Here is a 20,503-nt window from a genome sequence, read left to right on the forward strand (position 1 = left end):
ACTTGAAAATAATCTTGGAAAATCAGGTCTAATAACAAAAAAAAACACAAATTTACTAAAAAAGATGTATTGAATTAAAGATTTTAGGAGATGTTGAGATTTTGTATTTTTAGTGGGATTTAGGTGAGTTTTGAAGTTGTTTGAGTGATTTTAGTAAAAAATTTAAAACAACAATAAAAGTTATAGGTGATTTGGTTAGATATTCTGAAAATTTTAAAATTGTTTAGGGGATTTGAATGATAATATGGTACTTGACCACTACTATCAGAGTCTATGAGCTTGACTTTTTTGTTCTTTCTAAATACTAATCTCCAACAGCTAAAGCAACCTGTGTTTTATTTTTCCAACAACAAGTGCAACATTATTTCTGAAAGTGATTTTACAGGCTTTCAAGCCAACTATATATATATAGCGTCGTTTACAACTATACAACAAAAGTAGTACTATAATACAACCAGTTCCTCTCATTATAGAGGCCACGAACTAAAATGTAACTGCTTGTCAAGGACACTAACGCATCGATGGTCAAGATTGTGCAGGAGTGTAATCCAAGTCCAAGGTCACAGGAGTACAAGTCCGATCCAGGAACCAATTGCCAAATACATCTCCATCTGGTGGATGAAACGCTTGTTCTTCTATCAATGAACAAAATGAGCACGAACATGAAGATATATGCAAAAAAGAAAAAGATCTTTCAGTCATTAATGAGTATTTCCGATGATTAAACTTTGATGACTTATATCAGTTACAAAAACAATGGAGAAGGCTAATAGATATAACATACAAACCAAAGCGTGATGTTCAAAATGTTTACCTATACCTCTACCCTTTACTGCTCACACTTTCACTCAGATCCTATTACTCAATAAAAACTCCACATTTCTTGATTGAATCCTTGCGTTGCTCATGTCCAAGTTCACGATTCATCGTCTTGTACTGGAACCAAGAAGAAACAAAGATCAGTCCTATCTATATATCGATCACCAATACTGGACAGTATTTAGTTTGAAAAGAGAGAAGAACTTACTGCTCAAGATGAAGCCTTGAAGCAAGCTCTGTGCTCTCTCTGCCTGCTCTGGCGTACCCGAAATTCTAATCACATTCTGTGTTTCTCCCGGTCGGTCGTCAACTAAGGTTACACTAGCTCCAGACCACTGTGAATAAATGAGAAAGAGTGTCAGACAAATGTCTAAGATTTGATTTTCAAGTTAATAGAGAGTTCCACACCTCACTGATTTGTGCAAGCTTGTTTCTTGATTTCGTAACTAGCTTAGGAATAACCTGGTCCGGTAAGACAACTTCAAGAGTGCTCCTAGTAACAAGTGGCACCGACATTCTAGATCACAAAAAAACAACAACAACAACAACAACAGAAAGGGAGAGATTCATATTTTGTCTATGGTTTCAGAAAGAATAATTCTAAATTTGGGAGCTTCTCTACCTGTTTGCCGTGTTAGGAACCTCCTCCCGCTGTTCACTTTCACCCGCCTTTGCAACTGATCCACCACTTTCCTACAAAACCTCCCAAGAGAAAAATTACAGGAACTGGCAAGAACCTTTAAGCTGCCTTCAGAGTATTCAAGTTATTATGCATAGCCAGATTGCAATTATTCGCTGTTTCCATGTCATAATAACTGTCAATAAGTGTGAACCTAGCTGATATTGGATGCATATGTACTGACAAGATTGATGATGAGACCAAAAAACCTTATATTGTGGCGCTATTGAGAGTCCTTCACGGGGTTGAGTTGTGTTATTTGATGAAGCGACCTCTATTACTCCTGCAACACCTTCAAGAGGGCCAGTTGTGGATGTTGAAGCTGGTGGTGTCTCCTTCTGAGAGAGCTCCCTGTACATATGACTCCTGAGTCGTAACGTTAATTCAACAAGTGCATCCCTAGCTGCTCTGATCTCCCCTGTTATCTACATACACACATGAGGATTCTCTTTTTACACCATAAGTTTGATAATATGCCCAACTCCTCGAAATTAGAGAAAATAAACCTGTACAACAACATCATTGGTGGAAACACATCGCGGCATCTCTTCCCTTGGTAGGATCTGTACGCTAGCTCCAGTTACTCGTGATATCTCAGACACTGATCCTGCTTTCCCTTCCAAACATACTGAGTCTCTAGATGAGACAAGCAATCTCGTTGTTATAATGTTATCTTCATCAGGAATAAGGTCTACAATCCGAGTCTGAATGTGCAGCAAAGCTTCTTGAGCAGGGAAAAACTGATCATCAGGTGCCTACGCAAAGGAAGTAAACAGAGCTTCAAGTTCACAGTTGTATACATAACAGATACCGCTTAAGGATGTTAAAGAGTACCTCTTCTGAAGAAATGGTAATTATCTGTTCATCAGAACCAGCAACAGGTTCAGACACCCTCACGTCAACGCCAATCTCGTTCTGAAGCAAATCTACTATACCTTCTGCTTCCCCAACAACCTTAACAATCTTTTCAACAGGACATAGAATCCGGAACACAAGCTCTTCAGTGTAAAAAGGCTGTACATTCTCACCAACTGGAGCTTCTTCTTCTTCTGCATAGTTGGACTGGCGAGAGCTGAAACTGTTATTCCTATAATGAAACCTATCTGACGTCTGTCTTCTCTGCTGTGGGATGTAATCATCAGCAGGTGAAAAAGACCGGTCCGGTGAAGAATGCACACGCCCCTGTAAATGACTGCGATCACGATGCTGACTCTCTCGTAGACGCGACGATACAATAGCCAAAGCGTTTCTCACTGCAGCTGCTTCACCCACAATCTAAAATAGGCAACTCATACGTAAGCAAAAAAAAAAAAAAAACAATGAGTGGAGAGCTTTTCAGACCTGAACAATCTCTTCAGACAAGGAAACACAACGAGGCAAGTTAGTCTCTCTAGGCAAAATCCTAATATGAGTCTTGGTCTCAATCCTCATCTGCTCGATGATCTTCCCACCTTTACCCAACAAGCAACCCACATGAAGCTTCGAAACCACAAGCCTCGTCACAACCCTCCCTCCTCCGCCTCTCACTCCGCCGTAATCCTCCTCGTCTTCCGCCCCAAACTGAGGCTCGCTCTCGAGAATCCTGTCGTGGACGCTGAACAGAGCCTCCTGAGCGGGGGAGAACGACGGCATCCTCCCGTCGGGATCGCGGCGGCGGTTGTCGGAAATCTCGATGATGCGCTCGGCGTCTCCGGGGAGAAGCTCGTGGACGTTGATCCAGGCTCCGGTGTGCTGGCGGATGGACTTGATGATGGATCCTGATTTGCCGATGACGCCTCCCGCCTTGGCGTCGTGGCAGAGGACGCGGTAGGTCGTTGTCGCCATCGTCTCGGGGTGGGACTTAGAGGGACGGCCGTTTCCTCCTCCGCCTCCGCCGCCAACGCCGCCGCGGTATCTGTTGTTACCTCCTCCGCCGCCATAGTTATTGTTGAAGCGAGGTTTGGACCTTGGGATGGAGTCTCCGTCGTAGTCTTGGACGTAGTGATAGTTCCTCTTCGATCTAGATCTCTCCATCAATCAACTAGGAGACATTCGAATTCGAAGTCAAGAGAGTAATCAATTACTTTCCTTTCTCCGAATATGATGTCAGAGGAGCAGTGCAAAGAGTTATCTGATTATCTTCTTCCCTGTTGAGAATCACGAAGGGAGTTTTCTGAAGCTGAGAGAGTAGAGACTAGAGGGACCCGTGCAAGGGTCATGATGACTCTTTGGCAAAACGGTGACGTTTGTAGCTTTCAACAGTTTGACCAACACCTCTCAAAACAGGTGTTAGATAAAGTGAGCATGATATGTTTCTAGTCAGTAAAAGTGTAGATGCAGACGAAACTGTGGAGTTGCATCGTTGTCTTGTCAGTTTATCAGCTTAACTTTTTTGTTTCAACATTGAATTAAATTAGCCCTTGGATTTTTGTCCAAACCGACCAAAATTTTTGGTTTTTGGTTCGGTTACGGTTTTGAGTTCTTAAAAATATTTCGGTTTCCGTTTGGTTTTTGATTTTCAAAAAAAAAATTAAGAAAATCAAAAATAATTGAAATAACCAAAAAACCGAACCGAAATTAATCAAAAAACCGAAAATAACCGAACTTAACCGATCGAGTTTAACAGAAAATATCCAAATATTTTTAGAAAACTATACCGAAATTAACCGAAAATAAAAAATAAATAGTTATTTTCGGAAATAATAGTGAAAACCAAAATAACCGATAACCTAACCGAACTGAAATTTAATCCGGATAATTTTGGAATTGGTTTTCAAAATTTTGGTTAATCGAAAACCAACAATTCGGTTTGGTTCGGTTCGGTTTGGTTCAATTTCAGAAAAACAAAATCGCAGGCCTCATTTAAATGATTACGTTGTTCTCAAAAATAAATTGATTAATGATACTCCTTCCGTTTCTGCAAGTAGGATTTTTTAAATTTTTTTCTTATTCCATAAAGATAGATTTTCTTAAGTACTTTTTAAAATTTTTGAGGAACATTAATTGAGAATATTTGAATTGATTAAATTTTATCGGTGGAAAATTATTGAAAAGTGTATAATAATGTAAAAAATAAATTAAATTATAAATATTTATTAAATTCTTAATAAGCGTGCATACTCTAGAAAATCTTACTTTCGGGAACGGATGGAGAATGTGTTTTGCAAGTTTGCAGAAAGTATTGATATATACTAAAAAGGAAAATTGCCACAAATATCACATTTATAGTATCAATTTTCATGTTTACACTAATCACTTTTACCATCACTTTTAATGAAGAGTAAAAGACACTTATACTCCTAGGATTAACTAATCTAGACTTAGGCTTTAGAATTGAAGGGTGGGGAAGGGTTTTTGGAATGTGAAATTTAGGATTCTAATAAATATATAAATAAACACTTAAAAAAAAATTAAAAATAGTTTCAAACATAATTTTTTATTTTCAAAAAGAAATTTTGAAAAAAAAATTTCAAAACACACAAATTCAAAAAAAAAATTATAAAAAGTTCGAATTTGAAAAAGTATAATTCGAAAACATAAAAAAATTATTTATTTAAATAATGATCTATCATATATATATAGATAACAAATGTATAAAAGTCTTTTGCCACTTAATGAAGAAAGTATTTTTGAAAATGTCCATTTTATGGTGGTAAAAATGAAAAGTGATAACATGAAAATGGTAAACATAAAATTTGACCTACTAAAAAAGATGTATACATGTGTTTTAATATTTCCTCTTTCTAGTTAGTGGATCACAACAGTATCAAATCCTGATTTTGTTTCAGTTTCGATTTGTTTTCTTTTCGGTTTTTCAGTTTATAAAAAATAGCTACTATATTAAAACTATATTTATTTTGATTTGTTTTGGTTTATATACCATTTGTTTTTGTTTTATTTGGGTTTACACCAAAAAACTATAAATATATTTAAATATACATCCCTGTTTTTTACTATTTAAAATAATTAGTAACATATTAGGCTGATAATAATAATATTTTTATAGAATGAAAATAATAAAAATTATTAATCCATAATATTATTAAATAAATAAATATTGGTACACATATTTATTAACGAAAAGTAAAAATTATGTTTTGTTTAATTTGATAAAAATGAAGAATAACATTTAACTTAAACAAAATATTAAATTACTAAAATCGGTTTATATATCAAACCATATCTATATACAGCGATTTTTTATAAATAACTTATATTCGTTATATTCGGTATTAACAAATCCAAACCATTTTCTCTATTTCGGTCTAGTTTGGTTTTAACTGGTTCGGTTTTACGGGGTTAGACAATCCTGGTGGAGCATATAAAACAAACAATAAGACATGATGAGTGGAAACAACATGATGAGTGGAATATTTAGACCTGAACGATCTCTTCAGACAAGGAGACACAACGAGGCAAGTTAGTTTCCCTAGGGAAGTTTATTTTCTCCTTTAGCTGTTGTCTCCGGGGGCTGTGTGTGCTCGCTGGCTTATTCTTCATACAAAAGTATTGGATCAATACCTAAAGTATTGGTATTGGACCAAGACCTAAATATTTGTCTTTCTCGATGAATATCATTGATCATAGCATCAAAAATATTTATATTTTAAATGCCATAAACGAAAAATGTTGAATACAAAAGTATTGGATCAATACCTAAATATTGGATCATAAAACAGTATTTATATTTTGTGGAATATGCATAAACTGAACCAATATTAGGTAGGTATACAAAAGTTTTTAAAAATAAGGTTGTTGTAGAATCTTATTGTCGAATTCACAATGTTATCTTTATTAACTTGCACGTTCATATAAATACTGTTTTATTATAGAATTGGCCTGACCATCAAACCACCTAATTTCTGCCTTTTGGTGAAGGTGGAGAAAGTCCACCCAAATATTATGTAGATTTTGGTTCTTTTATTGGACATGGACTAGGTTTTCTTTCTATCCAGATATTATTGTTTCTTTTTGTGTTCTGTAGTATTATTTAGGTGAAACAGTCTGCGATGTATTTGCCCTCTTAAGCGGCTTTGTGAACAGTGCCTAGCTGTCAGTTTTTCACATAAATTTCATCATATTAAACAAGTGCCAATTAGTTAATTGAAACGATGATGAACTAGGACGAGATTGATGCTTATAATATCTGATAAGTTAGGTTGTTTGGGTTTTCTTTACGATTGAGACTTCTGCTGACCGTCTCTTGGTTTCTTATATCTAATCCAGTATAACAAAATATAACATATAAATATAAAAACTACTTATAATATAGGTAGCTTTTCTGCTATAACTACAAATAATAATATTAATTGGTTAGTGTTCAGTCTCTCTTTAAGACAACATGCTTTGGAGTATCCGGACCCAAGGATTCCAAATACAACACATACATTATTGGTATTCAAAGTGAAAAGACTCATAGACTCATAGATTATTTCATTATCGGGAAGTTGAACTTTTCATAGATACTCATTAGTTAAATAACAAAACACTATCGGCGAGTATAAAACAACATAAAATAGATTAAACACATAATCGTCGACATAAGTTGGAAGTACAATTTATTTATCATCTCATATCAAACACAAACACGAGAGAAAATAACAGTGGAAGGAGTCAAACTTAAGAACCATATGTTGCACAAATTATCATATATCTCTCAAAAAAAACACACACACACACACACAAATCAAAACAATGGTTGGTGAAGGTTTAGTTCAGCTCCTTATTATGCTTGTTGCTCAGCCAATTTAGGAGAACAAATTGCGACCGCGTCGCCAACGCTAAGGAAGATGTTCTCCTCCCCAATCTCATCAGCAAACTTAGAAGCATGAAGCTTCTCAGTCACCACTGGTCCGGGATTTGCAAGAATCAACTGTTCAGTGTCAAGTCAGTTAATCGATCAGATTAATCATTCTCATTGTCTCAGATAGCATATTAACTACTACAACAAAGCTCTAGAATTTAGTCTCAGATAGCATATTAACTACTACAACAAAGCTCTAGAATTGATACCATTAGTGTTTGTTAAGCAATGCCTTTGTTTAGTAGATTTTGTGTCCTTACCTTAATCTATTCCAGTTAACATGCTAACAAATAAATTATTAAATCCGTCCAAAGTTTTGTTGTTATGATCCAAATGTCTCAATTTAATTTAGATCAAATTCTACAACAAAATATAACCAAAACTGGTTTAAATAATTTTTTATGTCCGCTCTGTATAACCTATTTAAAAATTGTCGATTTTAGTAACCAAGCTAATTGCAAGCTTGCAACCAATAAAAGTTACATTGAGTTATTAAAACACTTCACCTGGATTTGTCTCTTTTCAAGACTCTTGTGAAGCTCTTCAATGGAGTGGATACCACTGGTATCAATATCTGTAACCGCTGCGCATACATTTATATAAACCATCAGTAAGCTTGTATCGTAAAATATATGTAATATTCCTACATTATGGGATCATAAGAATAGTTACGATATAAATTATTAAAAAAAAACTGTTACGAAGATTATCATTATAGTTGTACGTAGAAATATCGTTCTTACGTGACATCTCAATAATTAGAAACTTGATTGCCGGCATGTCTGCTGCTTTAGCTTTTTCTTCTTCTTCTCGCAACCATCTTAGAATCCTGTCACCACATTTAGTCAAACTTATTTAATTTTTCTTCCGCTTAATAAATTTATATCCATCTGACCAGGATATGCTACATAATAATTCGTGTTCATGTTATCGTTGTGTAGCCATTTAAAATCCAAACCGGCACTAACACACACACACACACATAAATATATATTAATGTGTTATAAATTTATAAATTTTGATGTTGAAAAATCAACCAATCTCTGGGACTTGAAGATCTGAGTTTCCTTGCCACTGAAGACATCTATACTAGGAGGACTCAGAGAACCCCTAATATCTGACTAGCAGGGCCGGCTCAACACTGCTAGAGGCTCTAGGGCAAAAAAAATTTTTTTACTCTCTAAAATTTATATAGAGATAATGTTTAAAATATTTTTAAAATTTAATCAATAATATTTTGTATATTTTGTAATGAAAATAAAACTATATACATATCAAATAATTTTGGGTCCTTTTCAATTTTATTTATTGTATTTATAATTTTTTTTATATATAAAAATATAGATTTATAAAAAATTGAGCCCCTTATTTATCACTACACGGGGGGACACGGACTCGGACCCGGGGCGGTCGCACCGCTTGTCCCCTTTAAGCCGGCCCTGCTGACTAGCAGAATGAATCCTTAACCACTAGAATACCATTAGTTATTTAGTTGGTTAGTTAGTTAGTTAGTGAGTTATTAACTTACATATTTACTTTTCAAATTATATATATGTTTCTATTCATTTTTTTGTCAATTCGGTTTTGAACTGAAACAAATAATAAATTTGTATAATGAAGAATGTGTATATAATTCACCTTTCTCGGACATAGTTGGAGTTGGAAAAGTAGATGGCAGAATCAACGCGAATGATCAAGATTCCGGGAATTTTGGCAGCATCTGGATACTGTAGAGTGTTCCGATACACATTCGTCCTTGGAAGCTTCCCTAGAACCGCTGTTCTTGGTCTCGTCACTTGCAGCAGAATCTTCGCAAACGATATCACCACCTATGTAAAACGTTTCCCCCAGAACCAAATACACGTAAGCTTTATAATATATGTACATATATTATCGATTCATCCATATGAGCAATCTTACGGAAATCAAGAGACCGATTTCGACTGAAACGAAAACAACTCCGAAGAAAGCTCCCATGCAAGCCGCGAAGTCGAGTTTATCGATCTTCCATATGAGGACTGCTGCGTCAAAATCAATAAGACCAAGGACGGCTGATATAATGATTGCTGCGAGGATGGCGTTTGGCGTGTACTTGAAGAGCGGTGTGATGAACACTAATGTTAGAGCTACCACTATGGCCATCACAATGTTTGAAACAGCTGTGTGGCATCCCGCCATGTAGTTTACGGCAGATCGCGAGAATGAACCTATAAATTTCTTAAATATATGTTAGAATCCCATTTATTTGAGTATGAGACGGGGTTTTAAATGGAAGACCATAAATGTTTTCACAATATACTATATATCATGAAGTAAATTTTGTTTTTGTTTTTGTTTTTTGACTGAAAAAAGGAATAGTAAAATTTTGTTAAACTTAAAAACTTCTTTTGATTAGTTAGTTTAAAAAGTAAGCATCGAAACTTAATTTTTTTTGGCAGCGTACCTGTGGCAATGTAACAAGAAGTGAGTGAACCAACAACGTTCATAGTACCCAATGCGATCATCTCTTTGTTTCCATCGATTTGATAGTCTTTCATTGCGGCAAACGTTCTTGCAATGGCTACAGCTTCCTGATTTTTTTTTTTTAAAAACAAAAATTATTCAGATATAATTAGAAAAGACTAAATGATATCTCCCTTGTTTATGTGTGACTTACCGTTAGGGCTACCATACCAGCAACGCCCCCAATTCGAATTCCTTCGGTAAAATATTTTCCGGAAAAGTAAAGCTTACCAACTGAAATCGGATTGATTCCTTGATCTATATGCCTCACCTTCATGGGTTATGATAAAAAAAAATATTTTTAGTAACCAATATATCTATCAACTCGGGTGGTGACTCAGAAGAAAAACATTAGCAAGACTATGAAAAATCATTATTCATCAATGATTAAAAACTACACATGATTCATATTGTGTGAGCTTACAATTTGGACTCCTTGTTTGTCCGCACGAGTTATAAAGACAAAGAAAGTGGAGACAACGACGGAAATAAGAGGAGCAACTGCCGGAACCCAAAAGAGTTTTTTGTTCTTCTTCCCCTGTAATCAAATATCATATTAGAGAAAACATTCAAAGATGCCCGCTTATATATAACGGGAATAAAGAAGTTACAATGTATTTTGCGACAAGAAGGAATGTCAAGAAACTGGCACCAATGACAATAGTCTGCCAATTCCACTGGAACATTCACGAAGAAACGAAAGCGAGTGAGATATTAATTTGTTTGGTTATAAAAGTAAGCATAGAGAAAGGTTATAAAAGAAAGAAGAGTATTAATAGGTACCCCGTGACGAGCAGCCCCGAATACCGAGTGCATGACGGAAACAATATCAGTTTTCTTGGTGAACTTCTTGATGCCAAGAAAGCCCTTAAGTTGTTGGAGAGCAATTGTAATGGCTGCTCCTCCCATGAACCCAACCACAGCCGCATGTGACAGAAAGTCTATCAGGAATCCCAACCGGAGAAAACCAAGGGCAGCTTCGAAAACGCCAGCAAAGAAAGTGGCGGTGAAGGCAAGGCGGAGATATTCCTCGGGATGCTCATTCGGGTCGACCACGGCCTGGCAAAGAGTGCCAAGTAGAAGAGACACCACCGCCACTGGTCCGATCGCAATATCTCTAGAACTCCCCATGCCCGCATACACCAGTGGTGGCACGAAGCTTGAATCTGTACACAAAACCATGCATTCACTATTTTTTATACATGGTAAATGTTTTTTTTTTGTGGATCAGCTATAGGTATTATCAACTACACTATTTCTGAGAATATTTTTTCCTTAGGTTAAATATATCAAGACTTACAAAGTCCATATTTTGGATCCAAATTCGCGAGCTTTGCATATCCAATATCCTAACATCCATGAAACATACATATGATGTATATATAAAGAAAGAAACACACAAAAATGTACGTAGACTTTATAAAAAAATGGTGTCTTAAATAGTAAACCTGAGGGATACAAAGACTAGCAATGGTGAGACCAGAAATGACATCTCCTCTAAGTTTTCGAAGATTGTACTCTCTAGCCCATCCAATGATTGGGAAGACAGCTTGGATCCCGAGCAACACCTTCTTAGATGCTGTTTGGTCCTTAAAATCCCTCAGAGGCGCATCGTGGAAGAACGTTTCTTGAACCACCGACTTGAACTCCTTTAGCAAACCCTCCTTCGGAGGACGTGCCACTCTGTGACGAACGGATGTATTTTCATTTGCATCGGACCCTCCTCCGTCCGGCGGATTAGTCTTGGCCATTGTTGAAAATTTGAATTTAATTAGCTGCCTGCATTTTTTACCATTAATAAACATTATTTATCAAAAAAAGAAATTTCTCGCAAATAATAAATAAATTATAAGCTCGTTATGTGTTTATAGTTTAGTTTTTTACCTTAGACGAAGGATGATATTATTAGTTTGGAGAAATTGTTGATTTGCTTGAGGAGGAATTAGAGTTTTGCTATGTCCTTTATATAGCTGTGAAATATTCGAAGGTCAACTCTCAAGATCATCACAGCTTGGTTTTCATTTTACTTGTTAGAGTAAACATGTTTCATTTGATAAATTCAACTATAGCCAACATATATTTTAAAAAATATGATCATAATGTTTCACAATATTTGAGTTGTATACTTTAATTTGACACTGGGAGAAATTTATGAGCGGAAGGTTGACTTTGATAATTTATACTCTCTGAAGATAGACACCAACATACTAAATATACAATAAAATAAAATGCTGGTTCAAAATATACAAAATATTATAAACTAAAATGCTGGTTCAAGAAAATACACACTAATTATACATTAAAGTCATGTTCTAAAACTCGGCCGTCTAACCAATTCCATGGTAAAAAAACGGTTGATAGAAGGTGAGTTTGGAAAGTTGGTCAATCGGTTGAACCTAAGCATCATAAGAATATTCCCAAATATATCAGTATTATCATGTTTAAAAGATTTTTAAAAAATGTAACATCATACATACTATAAGTCTATAACAGGTTATATTTAAATTAATAGTTAAAGGAATTTATGGTATACATTTGGCATATTTCTCTTTTAAAAAACACATACGTGTATGAATGAGATAATTTCAGTGATGAGAAAATATATGAAATGTAGTTTTTGAAAATACATTTCGTCGATAAATTAATAATATCTATAAATTAATACTCGATAAATTAATAATCTCTATAAATTAATATATTCCGTTGGTCCCAACTTGAGCCGGTTCAAAATTTGACACAAATCGATAAAATAATAACATAATTATTTTTTATAAAACTATATGTAAATATATGGTCCCACTAAAATTATAAATTAATAATTTATATGTATACATATTTTATATAAGTAAGAATCTATTATTATGTTGTTTATTTTATATTCATAATGAAATTATCTTTATATTTTCTTAACACTTAATATATTTTTGATGAGTTTAGTAATATTATATCTAAAACCACATTTAAATTATATACAATATATATTTTATACACCAAATAATATAATAAAATTAATAGAAATGTCAAAATTAAAAACTAACATTTAATATCTATAAACTAAATCAAATATTTTTCTTATCTTAGAATAAATAAGAAAACTTTTGTAAATTAATATCTCCATAAAATAATAAAATTTTAAAATTCCAATATTATTAATTTATAGAGGTTCTACTGTAATATCAAAACTGAATATCACATTTTACGTGGTTATCAATCAACCAAATACCATACTATTATAAATCTCTTAATTTTGTAACATAATGTATTGTGTATTATACTTTAGTGTTCAAACCCCATATACCCTAAACCTAAATCTTACATGTTTTGCAAACCTAAACCCTACACAACAAACCCTAAATAGGTAATATGATAGTGAATCATAGTATAAATAATCATATATGGAACTAATGTATGATTTTGAAATCATAATATGGAATTGGAAAACCAACTAGACGATCGAACAAAATTGTATATCCAAACCGTATATGTCACATAAACCTTATATGTAACTTAACCACTAAACCGTTCTAAATCATATGAATATATTTAGATTATACATCAAATTTTATGATATGATTTTAAACAAAATAATTGACATCTTAATAATTTAGAGAGTTTTGATATGATTTAGAATGAACCGAAATTTAATGTGTGGTAGTTAAAAATGGCTTACTTAATCTAATTTTGCATTAGCTATAAAGAGCCTAATCCTATGTGGAATTGAATCGCATTTGACTTATCAATATATGTCACCTTTATCATGTCACATTTTATAACTAATCAAATTAGAACATTTTCATTTAATCATGTTCTCAGTAAATTTACTGAATTCAAATTTATTATAGTAGATTTTATCTAACAATATTAAAAGGCCGATATCCTGAGTGCTCAGCGTGTCCACGTCTGCCAAAAAAATCATCCAATCAAACGATTTCATTTTGACACGTCATACCACGTTAATATATTTTGTGTGATCACCTTTCAAATGGGCTGTTTATATTTTTTAAAAAGCCCATATCAGTTCATATTCACCAAATCTATTTCGTATGAAAGCGTAGTCGACCCTTCTCCTTCATTTATTCGATGAAGTTCTGTAACGACCCCTTTCTTCAACAATCAATAAATTTCTTTAATCCCCTCTTAATGAATTCGTTTCACCTAGCATATAACTCTTCAGATTCACTCAGGTTCTCAATATATAACTTCCTCTCCGCTTCTCTGATCACTTATTCCACCCACATCCAAACAAATCTCAGCGCATCGATAGCTTCAAAAATCCTCAATGATGGTGCCGTTAGTCAACTCATCTTCGCATTAAAACCACTCTCCTCCGATCTCTCTCTCGTCTTTTACCTTCTTCTCTGGCGACTTTCATACACCTTCGAATCTGTAAGCTCCAACCTCTAACTCCCAAATTCGCTTCTCTGGGGTTTCTACTCCTTACAGATCTTTTTGTATTAGCTGATGATTAACTAATGGATGATTGTCTTCAGTTAGAAATTGATTAGGTCAAATCAAATCAAATGCGTTACTTGAACTTATCCGATTTCCTTTTGTTTACTCTCTTCCCCGATTAAAATACCTCCCAAATTGATTAAGCAAAATATATGTAATTATCATCTGTTAATTGTATTAAGCCCCCATGGATCTTGATGTATGTTCTCAATTAAGCTTTGCTTCTAAAAGATTTCACATTAAAATTCCTTTTCACTGTATATGCAGGAATGAGTTTTGTAGTGGAGGAGTGAGGACTGAGTTTGCTTCCAGTCCTTGCTACGAACGACTAAAAGATTGTTGCTATATAAAATTTTCAAAAGTTATAACATACATAAAATAAAGCCACTTTGCTTCACCAGAAAGACGACCGACATGCTTAAATTACTCTTATTATTATTTTTGATATCTTTAGCATCTGGTCCCTTAATTTTTGGTTTGTGAGCTGCCTTTGAACTTAGATGTACAAGTTAATCAAAGAGGTTTGTGATGGACTTTTGATAATGTTTGGCGAGCTGTTCTTTGAGTACATGTTATACTTCTTCTTGCTTGCATTTTGATTTTTCCTGACACTAATTCATGGAACTTATCTGTGTATCTCATTCTATTTGATCAGGAATGAAAATATTTTACCTGCTTATGAAGGGTTGGCAAAAAAAATTTTTTGTTGTAGATGATATCAGAAATTGGAACTTTCAAGCCTTTCAAAGCAATCCTTACATGCATCAAACGTGATCTTAAGCCAGGTGATTGATAGCCTTGAGGTCACTTTGACAATCATCAGTGTGGTCAATTGATACAAGACTTAAAACATTTGCTATAAAAATTGACAGTTTTGATTCTAACCACTAGGTCTCTCTAACAATCATAGTTAATTTGTTTGTGAACAGTATATGTTTATGCTGTGTTGGTTGCTGCAAAAATAATCTGTTTCTTTTAAACCCAATATTAACATTGCTGATTTTGGACAGGCAGGGGATGTTTTTTTTTTCTTTTTTTTTGTTTCACCACAGGGAGGTTAATTCTTTTTTTTTCTTTTTTTTGTCAGCGGGGAGGTTAATTCAGTGACCCATATGTTTCGTTTAAGTCCACGTTTATTGAGTATGTTGTTATACACTGGTAAAGATTGTACTTCAGTGACCAATATGTGGATTAGTGGCCACACCATTGCTGCCTTACTGACTCTAAAAGCTTTGTTCTGATAGGTAGAGCCAAAGAGAGCACCTGAAGTACTTCTACAGTCCTATCTATGCACATTAGAAGTTGGTTAGTATCAAATTTTTGTACTCCATCAGGTGCATTTACTATCAGACACCATCTGCGGAGGCTCTGTAACACCCCTTCTTTCAGGTACACCAGAGGGTATTTGCTTGGACGATGTGACTGTTGTAGTTTCTATGTTTGATCAGTTGATTCAACTTTTACTTATAATGTTATATGTTTCTTTTACAATCTTTGTAGGTTCTGATTAGAGAAAAGTCTTTCTCAAGGTCATAAGCTCTTTTGGGCGATGGATATTTCATAGTTTTGATTTTTTGTTTTTCAAATTTTTGGTGTCTCTAGCGGGCTCCACTGACTAATTTCTTAACAGAATTCAGTCCCAATGTGCCCGGAAATATTTCCCTTGAAACGAGCATACCAGTGGGATTTGGTGTTGTAGTCAGATTTTTCTAATACTTTAAGTTGACTATCGGAATGAGCTAGAGCAGAGTGATACTTAAAGTTGAAAATATATTTGCTTTGATAAGTTTTTTTTCTGTGCAGTTACAATTAAAAAAAAATGTTTCCTGAGTAAATTTGATTTATTATGGTAAAAGACCGATTACCGAAGTAATGAATTTTTGACAACTTTGCTATCATCTGTAATTTATTGGTATCATGTGGTCCAAATTATATTTTCACAACAATGTATTAAAATATACATACATGACATAATTACTGTACAAAGATCTAACAAACAATACATTAATTATCAGCTCAAAATTTTAAAATAATATTTTATATGTATCCAAATTTTATTTAAAAAAATAACAGCATACAAATTTGCAAATCCTTCAACATTGTATATGTATATAAAAGGTTAAGTTTTTAATATGTGTCAACTTATATAGTTATTAGTTGTACTTTCATGTATTTTCTATTTCATTCAAAAATTTAAACATTTATTGGTGGATAGTAATTTCTGACAAAATTCAAATCTTTTCCAGAACCACTTATTTAAATAAATAATAATTCTACGGTATTGTTACATGTTATAAGAAGTTCTCATAACCTAATTGTAAAGGATAATTTTAAAATACTATATATGTGATGTAAAATTTAAAAAATACTACCAATTTTCATGTTTACACTAATCACTTTTACCCTCACTTTTAATGAAGGGTAAAAGACAATTATACATTTAGGGTTAACTAATCTAGATTTAGGGTTTAGAGTTGAGGGGTGGGGTAGGGTTTTTGGAATGTGAAATTTAGGATTCTAATAAATATATAAATAAATACTTAATAAATATAAAAAAAAATTTAAAAAATAGTTTCAAACATAATTTTCGTTTTTCAGAAATAAATTTGAAAAAAATAAAAAAAATTCGAAAAAGAAAATTTTAAAAAAAAAATTTATAAAAAAGTATAATTCGAAAACATAAAAAAAATTTTACTTTTTTTCTTAATTTTTTTATTTAAATAATGATTTATTATATATATAAATAACAAGAGCATAAGAGTCTTTTACCACTTAATGAAGAATGTATTTTTGAAAATGTCTCCTTAATTAGTGGTGGTACAAATGAAAACTGGTACCATGAAAGTGGTAAACATGTAATTTCCCCAACATAGAATTAGAACTTACACACCTTTTAAGCATAATTCTACACCTCATGTATATGATATACTAGGGTCGGATCCGCCCTACGGACGAGTAAACAAATGAAAAAATATATATATTTAAAATCAGGTCGTCTTAATTAATTTTTGGATCATGTTCAAAAATATTAAAAATATAATTAATAATGTAGTAAAATAGTTTAACTATTTGTGTAAATATTTAATGATTTTTTAAAATATTATATGCTCTAAATGTAGATTTATATCTAAAATTATAAACTGTAATTTATATTCTTTTTAAAAAAAATCTTAATTATTTTTTTTTTGTTTTTTGATTCGGATCATGTTCGACCGCTCCACTTGCATGTGCTATTAGGCGGCCCTATTTAAAATTTTAATAAATTTTTAGTTTGTTTTAATTATTATGTTTACTATTTTTATGACATATTTTACTATTTATTTTTCTTTTAGAAATTATATATTTGTTACTATATTAAACACACATATATCTATTTTACTATTTTACATTATTTACTTTTCTTGAATTTAATAGGTTTTTAATATATTTCTTCTTAAATTTTATAATTCTAATAAGTAGAAAATGCCAATTTATTATCTTTTTCTAAAAAAATAAGCAAGTAGCATAAAATATAATATCAATTGTGGCTTTCTAATATTTATAAATAAATATTTAGATTATATATTTATGAATTATTGTATTCGAGAAAAAATATATTTATGTTGTTTTTATGTTACTTATAACTCATATCAACAAAAGTTTGAAAAAAAAATTCCACAATTGTTTCCTTTTTTTACCAACAAAATATAGGCTAAACTCATAAAAAATAGAAAACCATAACTATTTGATGTATTGTTAGCTATGAAGATTATTATGGAACATTTGATATACTGTTAATAGTATGATAATTCTTAATCCAAATTGAGTAGTACCGAAGTGGAAAGTCACGAATCAACAATACCTAAACAGTACCTGTTAGATCAATATAAACCCAATAATTGTTATATTCTTACTATAGAAAACAAGGAGTCCACCAATATATTCTGCCAAAACTTCAAAGACACCCTAACAATATTACAAGAACCTTAAACTTTTAAAAAATCTCATAACTAATCGTACGTTACAATCACTATAAAGTTTTTGTTCCCGATACGAACCACTCACCACCCAATCGGGCAACCCAAAAAAAAAACAGTCCATTATACGAAGCATAATATGGTTAAACAATAGAGAACTCATCTCTGAAAACAGCACAAATTGTAAGGCCACAACCATGGTTATTATAATTTTTTTTTAAACATGGTTAACAGAAAAAACTATTCCAAACAAGCTTTATATATGTTATCACATATAATCTTTCATGACCTAATATTTTCTAAAAGACAAAAATCATTATCACACATCTCTTACAAATGCAAACCAAAACACAAACCACAAAATCATACAAAAATTAATAGCCTAGATCACAAGTAAAGTATATCATGCCCGTAGGAAGTGAAGAACATAGTCTACAAAGTGAAGACTTTCACCAGCTGAAAGTGAAAACTTCACCAGCTGAAAATGAATAACATAGTCTATAAAGAAATATTCAGAGGTCTTCCTTCCCAGAAAGGTATTTTAATTAAATTAGTAGTTTTCACTTCTACCATTTTTCAGAAGTTTTCTGATAAAATATTATATTTACAGATTTATAATGCCCAACATATCAACCAAACGATGATACAATCAAATAAAGAAAGACTTACACAGAGTTTTTTACCCAGCTATGCCAGGTATGAACCTTTTTAATATAAATAACCATAGTTTTGTATTTACTTAAATTTAAGCTAACTAACTTATTCTTAACCAATTTCAGGCTATTTGTTTTCTTATAAACCACATCTTCAAAAGACTTAATCTCTTTCTTACATTATTTATGCTTATTTAGCTACTCTTTTTGTTTTTAAACAATTGCATAAACTCGATATTCACCAATTTTCCAAACATTTTGAAAAACACAATGCTTCCATTCCAAACAAAAACATTGAAATTTATAATCAAAAATCGGCTATCAACACACTTTTCCGCGCATCGCGCGGAGAAAGGATCTAGTTTTTATAAACTCTGGTGGAAACAAATATGTGGCGTCATTTAAAAAAAAAATACAAGAGGGCTATTTAGTGTGTATAGTTTTTTCCTTTTTGTTCAAAACAGTTTTTCTTTTTTCTAATCTAAGTTATGTGGAGATACTTTGTACATGAATGTCGAAAGTCAATAGTTGTACAATTACAACTGTTTTGTCTTCTACTGCTGTCATGCCATTAAATGTACACACGAGAGTGGTGGTCATCGATTAGTTACTCTCGCACGCTGTCCAGGTTCATTATGTCGTTCCTAGAAACATACTATAATTAACATCATTTTTTTTGTTAAAGCACAAACAGCTAGGAGTATTTAAAATTTAAACTACAATTAAAAGTTTCCGTGGTTTTATATTGATGTCCGTGTTTTAGCGTAGACATAATAGTTTAATTTGTTTAAAATAATACTTTCTGTTTTATATTAAATGTCATTTTAACTTTGTGCACACAAATTAAAAAAATAATTAATTATATATATTTTCTATATAAAAACATAATTACATATACACCTAACCATATTTCAACCAATAGAAAAATAAATCACTGCAAAAATTAATAAAATTTGCATTGAAAATCGAAAATGACACATATTTTATAACGGAAAAATTTCTCTACAACGACACTTAATATGAAACGGAGGGAGTAGCATTCAAACTGAAAAGGTCCTCAACATTTCGTTAACTAGATTTTCTCTCCGTTTTACAAAGTGTCACTTACACATTTTCCAAACATATTAAAAAACTGAATTAAATGCATATATGTTTTCATTAATATCATCTATTTAACTAATAGCATTTGAGATAAATACATTTATTTATAAGATCAATATATTTTATAATTAATATTCAATTAAAAATAAGTACAAATTGCATTGAAATCGTAGAATGAAACTTTTATGTAATAAAAAAAAATTAAATGTATATTAATATGAAACAGAGGGAGGGAGTAATACATAAACAATGTCCATATTTAAAAACTTGCGACAAATTTACATTTTTTTTAGCAAAGTGACAAATTTACATTTTTTTAGCAAAGCGACAAATATGTTGCAAATATATTTCATTTTCTCAAAAACATTAGACATCTCTTTATTTCTATGGTTAGAAAACAAATGTGATTTGGCAACATAAAACAAAATGGTTGACTTGGGATCTCCAACAGATTCTCAACCAATATGGTTGTGAAGCGTGGGTCCAGATTCAAATTTGGATCAAATGATGGCGCCACGTTAGATCAAATGCACTGAGCCTTGAAAGTGTCCAGATTCAA

The 20,503-nt window shown here is 32.4% G+C and overlaps 2 protein-coding genes across 4 annotated transcripts; both read right to left on the reverse strand.

Annotated features, from left to right (window-relative positions):
* Nucleotides 1-316: 316 nt before the first annotated feature.
* Nucleotides 317-3,802, reverse strand: LOC106391664 (RNA-binding KH domain-containing protein RCF3). 3 transcript variants are annotated; one of them, XR_001278589.3, is made up of 9 exons: nucleotides 2,840-3,802; nucleotides 2,333-2,773; nucleotides 2,005-2,253; nucleotides 1,708-1,923; nucleotides 1,442-1,512; nucleotides 1,228-1,336; nucleotides 1,028-1,154; nucleotides 815-936; nucleotides 317-632 (listed from the first exon to the last, which is right to left on the reverse strand). XR_001278589.3 is itself a non-coding variant. In XM_013832365.3 (8 exons), exons 1-8 carry the CDS (start codon nucleotides 3,509-3,511, stop codon nucleotides 917-919), a joined length of 1,905 nt encoding a protein of 634 aa, XP_013687819.1. In that variant the 5' UTR covers nucleotides 3,512-3,802; the 3' UTR covers nucleotides 672-916. The 3 variants fall into 3 exon arrangements, 1 of the variants encoding a protein (XP_013687819.1); XR_001278585.3 differs by having other exon boundaries at nucleotides 317-635; XM_013832365.3 differs by lacking the exon at nucleotides 317-632 and having other exon boundaries at nucleotides 672-936.
* Nucleotides 3,803-5,863: 2,061 nt separating this feature from the next.
* On the reverse strand, nucleotides 5,864-12,495 carry LOC106419371 (sulfate transporter 1.1). The gene is made up of 12 exons (XM_022708222.2): nucleotides 11,231-12,495; nucleotides 11,083-11,131; nucleotides 10,566-10,948; nucleotides 10,394-10,459; nucleotides 10,207-10,320; nucleotides 9,937-10,053; nucleotides 9,724-9,850; nucleotides 9,201-9,487; nucleotides 8,919-9,109; nucleotides 8,024-8,109; nucleotides 7,787-7,863; nucleotides 5,864-7,349 (listed from the first exon to the last, which is right to left on the reverse strand). The coding sequence occupies exons 1-12, from the start codon at nucleotides 11,585-11,587 to the stop codon at nucleotides 7,203-7,205; spliced, it is 2,001 nt and encodes a 666-aa protein (XP_022563943.2). The 5' UTR covers nucleotides 11,588-12,495; the 3' UTR covers nucleotides 5,864-7,202.
* Nucleotides 12,496-20,503: the final 8,008 nt, after the last annotated feature.

Source organism: Brassica napus, chromosome A2 (genome assembly GCF_020379485.1).
Source record: "Brassica napus cultivar Da-Ae chromosome A2, Da-Ae, whole genome shotgun sequence".
Taxonomy (NCBI): domain Eukaryota; kingdom Viridiplantae; phylum Streptophyta; class Magnoliopsida; order Brassicales; family Brassicaceae; genus Brassica; species Brassica napus.

Coding starts and splice junctions, on each gene's coding strand:
- LOC106391664 (XM_013832365.3), bottom strand. CDS start 3,511: ATGGAGAGATCTAGATCGAAGAGGAACTATCACTACGTCCAAGACTAC. Junction 1,924..2,004: donor CCAATGATGTTGTTGTACAG/GTTTATTTTCTC, acceptor GTGTGTATGTAG/ATAACAGGGGAGATCAGAGC. Junction 1,337..1,441: donor GTTCCTAACACGGCAAACAG/GTAGAGAAGCTC, acceptor TTTGTGATCTAG/AATGTCGGTGCCACTTGTTA.
- LOC106419371 (XM_022708222.2), bottom strand. CDS start 11,587: ATGTTTATTAATGGTAAAAAATGCAGGCAGCTAATTAAATTCAAATTT. Junction 10,460..10,565: donor TCGGGGCTGCTCGTCACGGG/GTACCTATTAAT, acceptor TGAATGTTCCAG/TGGAATTGGCAGACTATTGT. Junction 9,110..9,200: donor AAATCGGTCTCTTGATTTCC/GTAAGATTGCTC, acceptor CGTTTTACATAG/GTGGTGATATCGTTTGCGAA.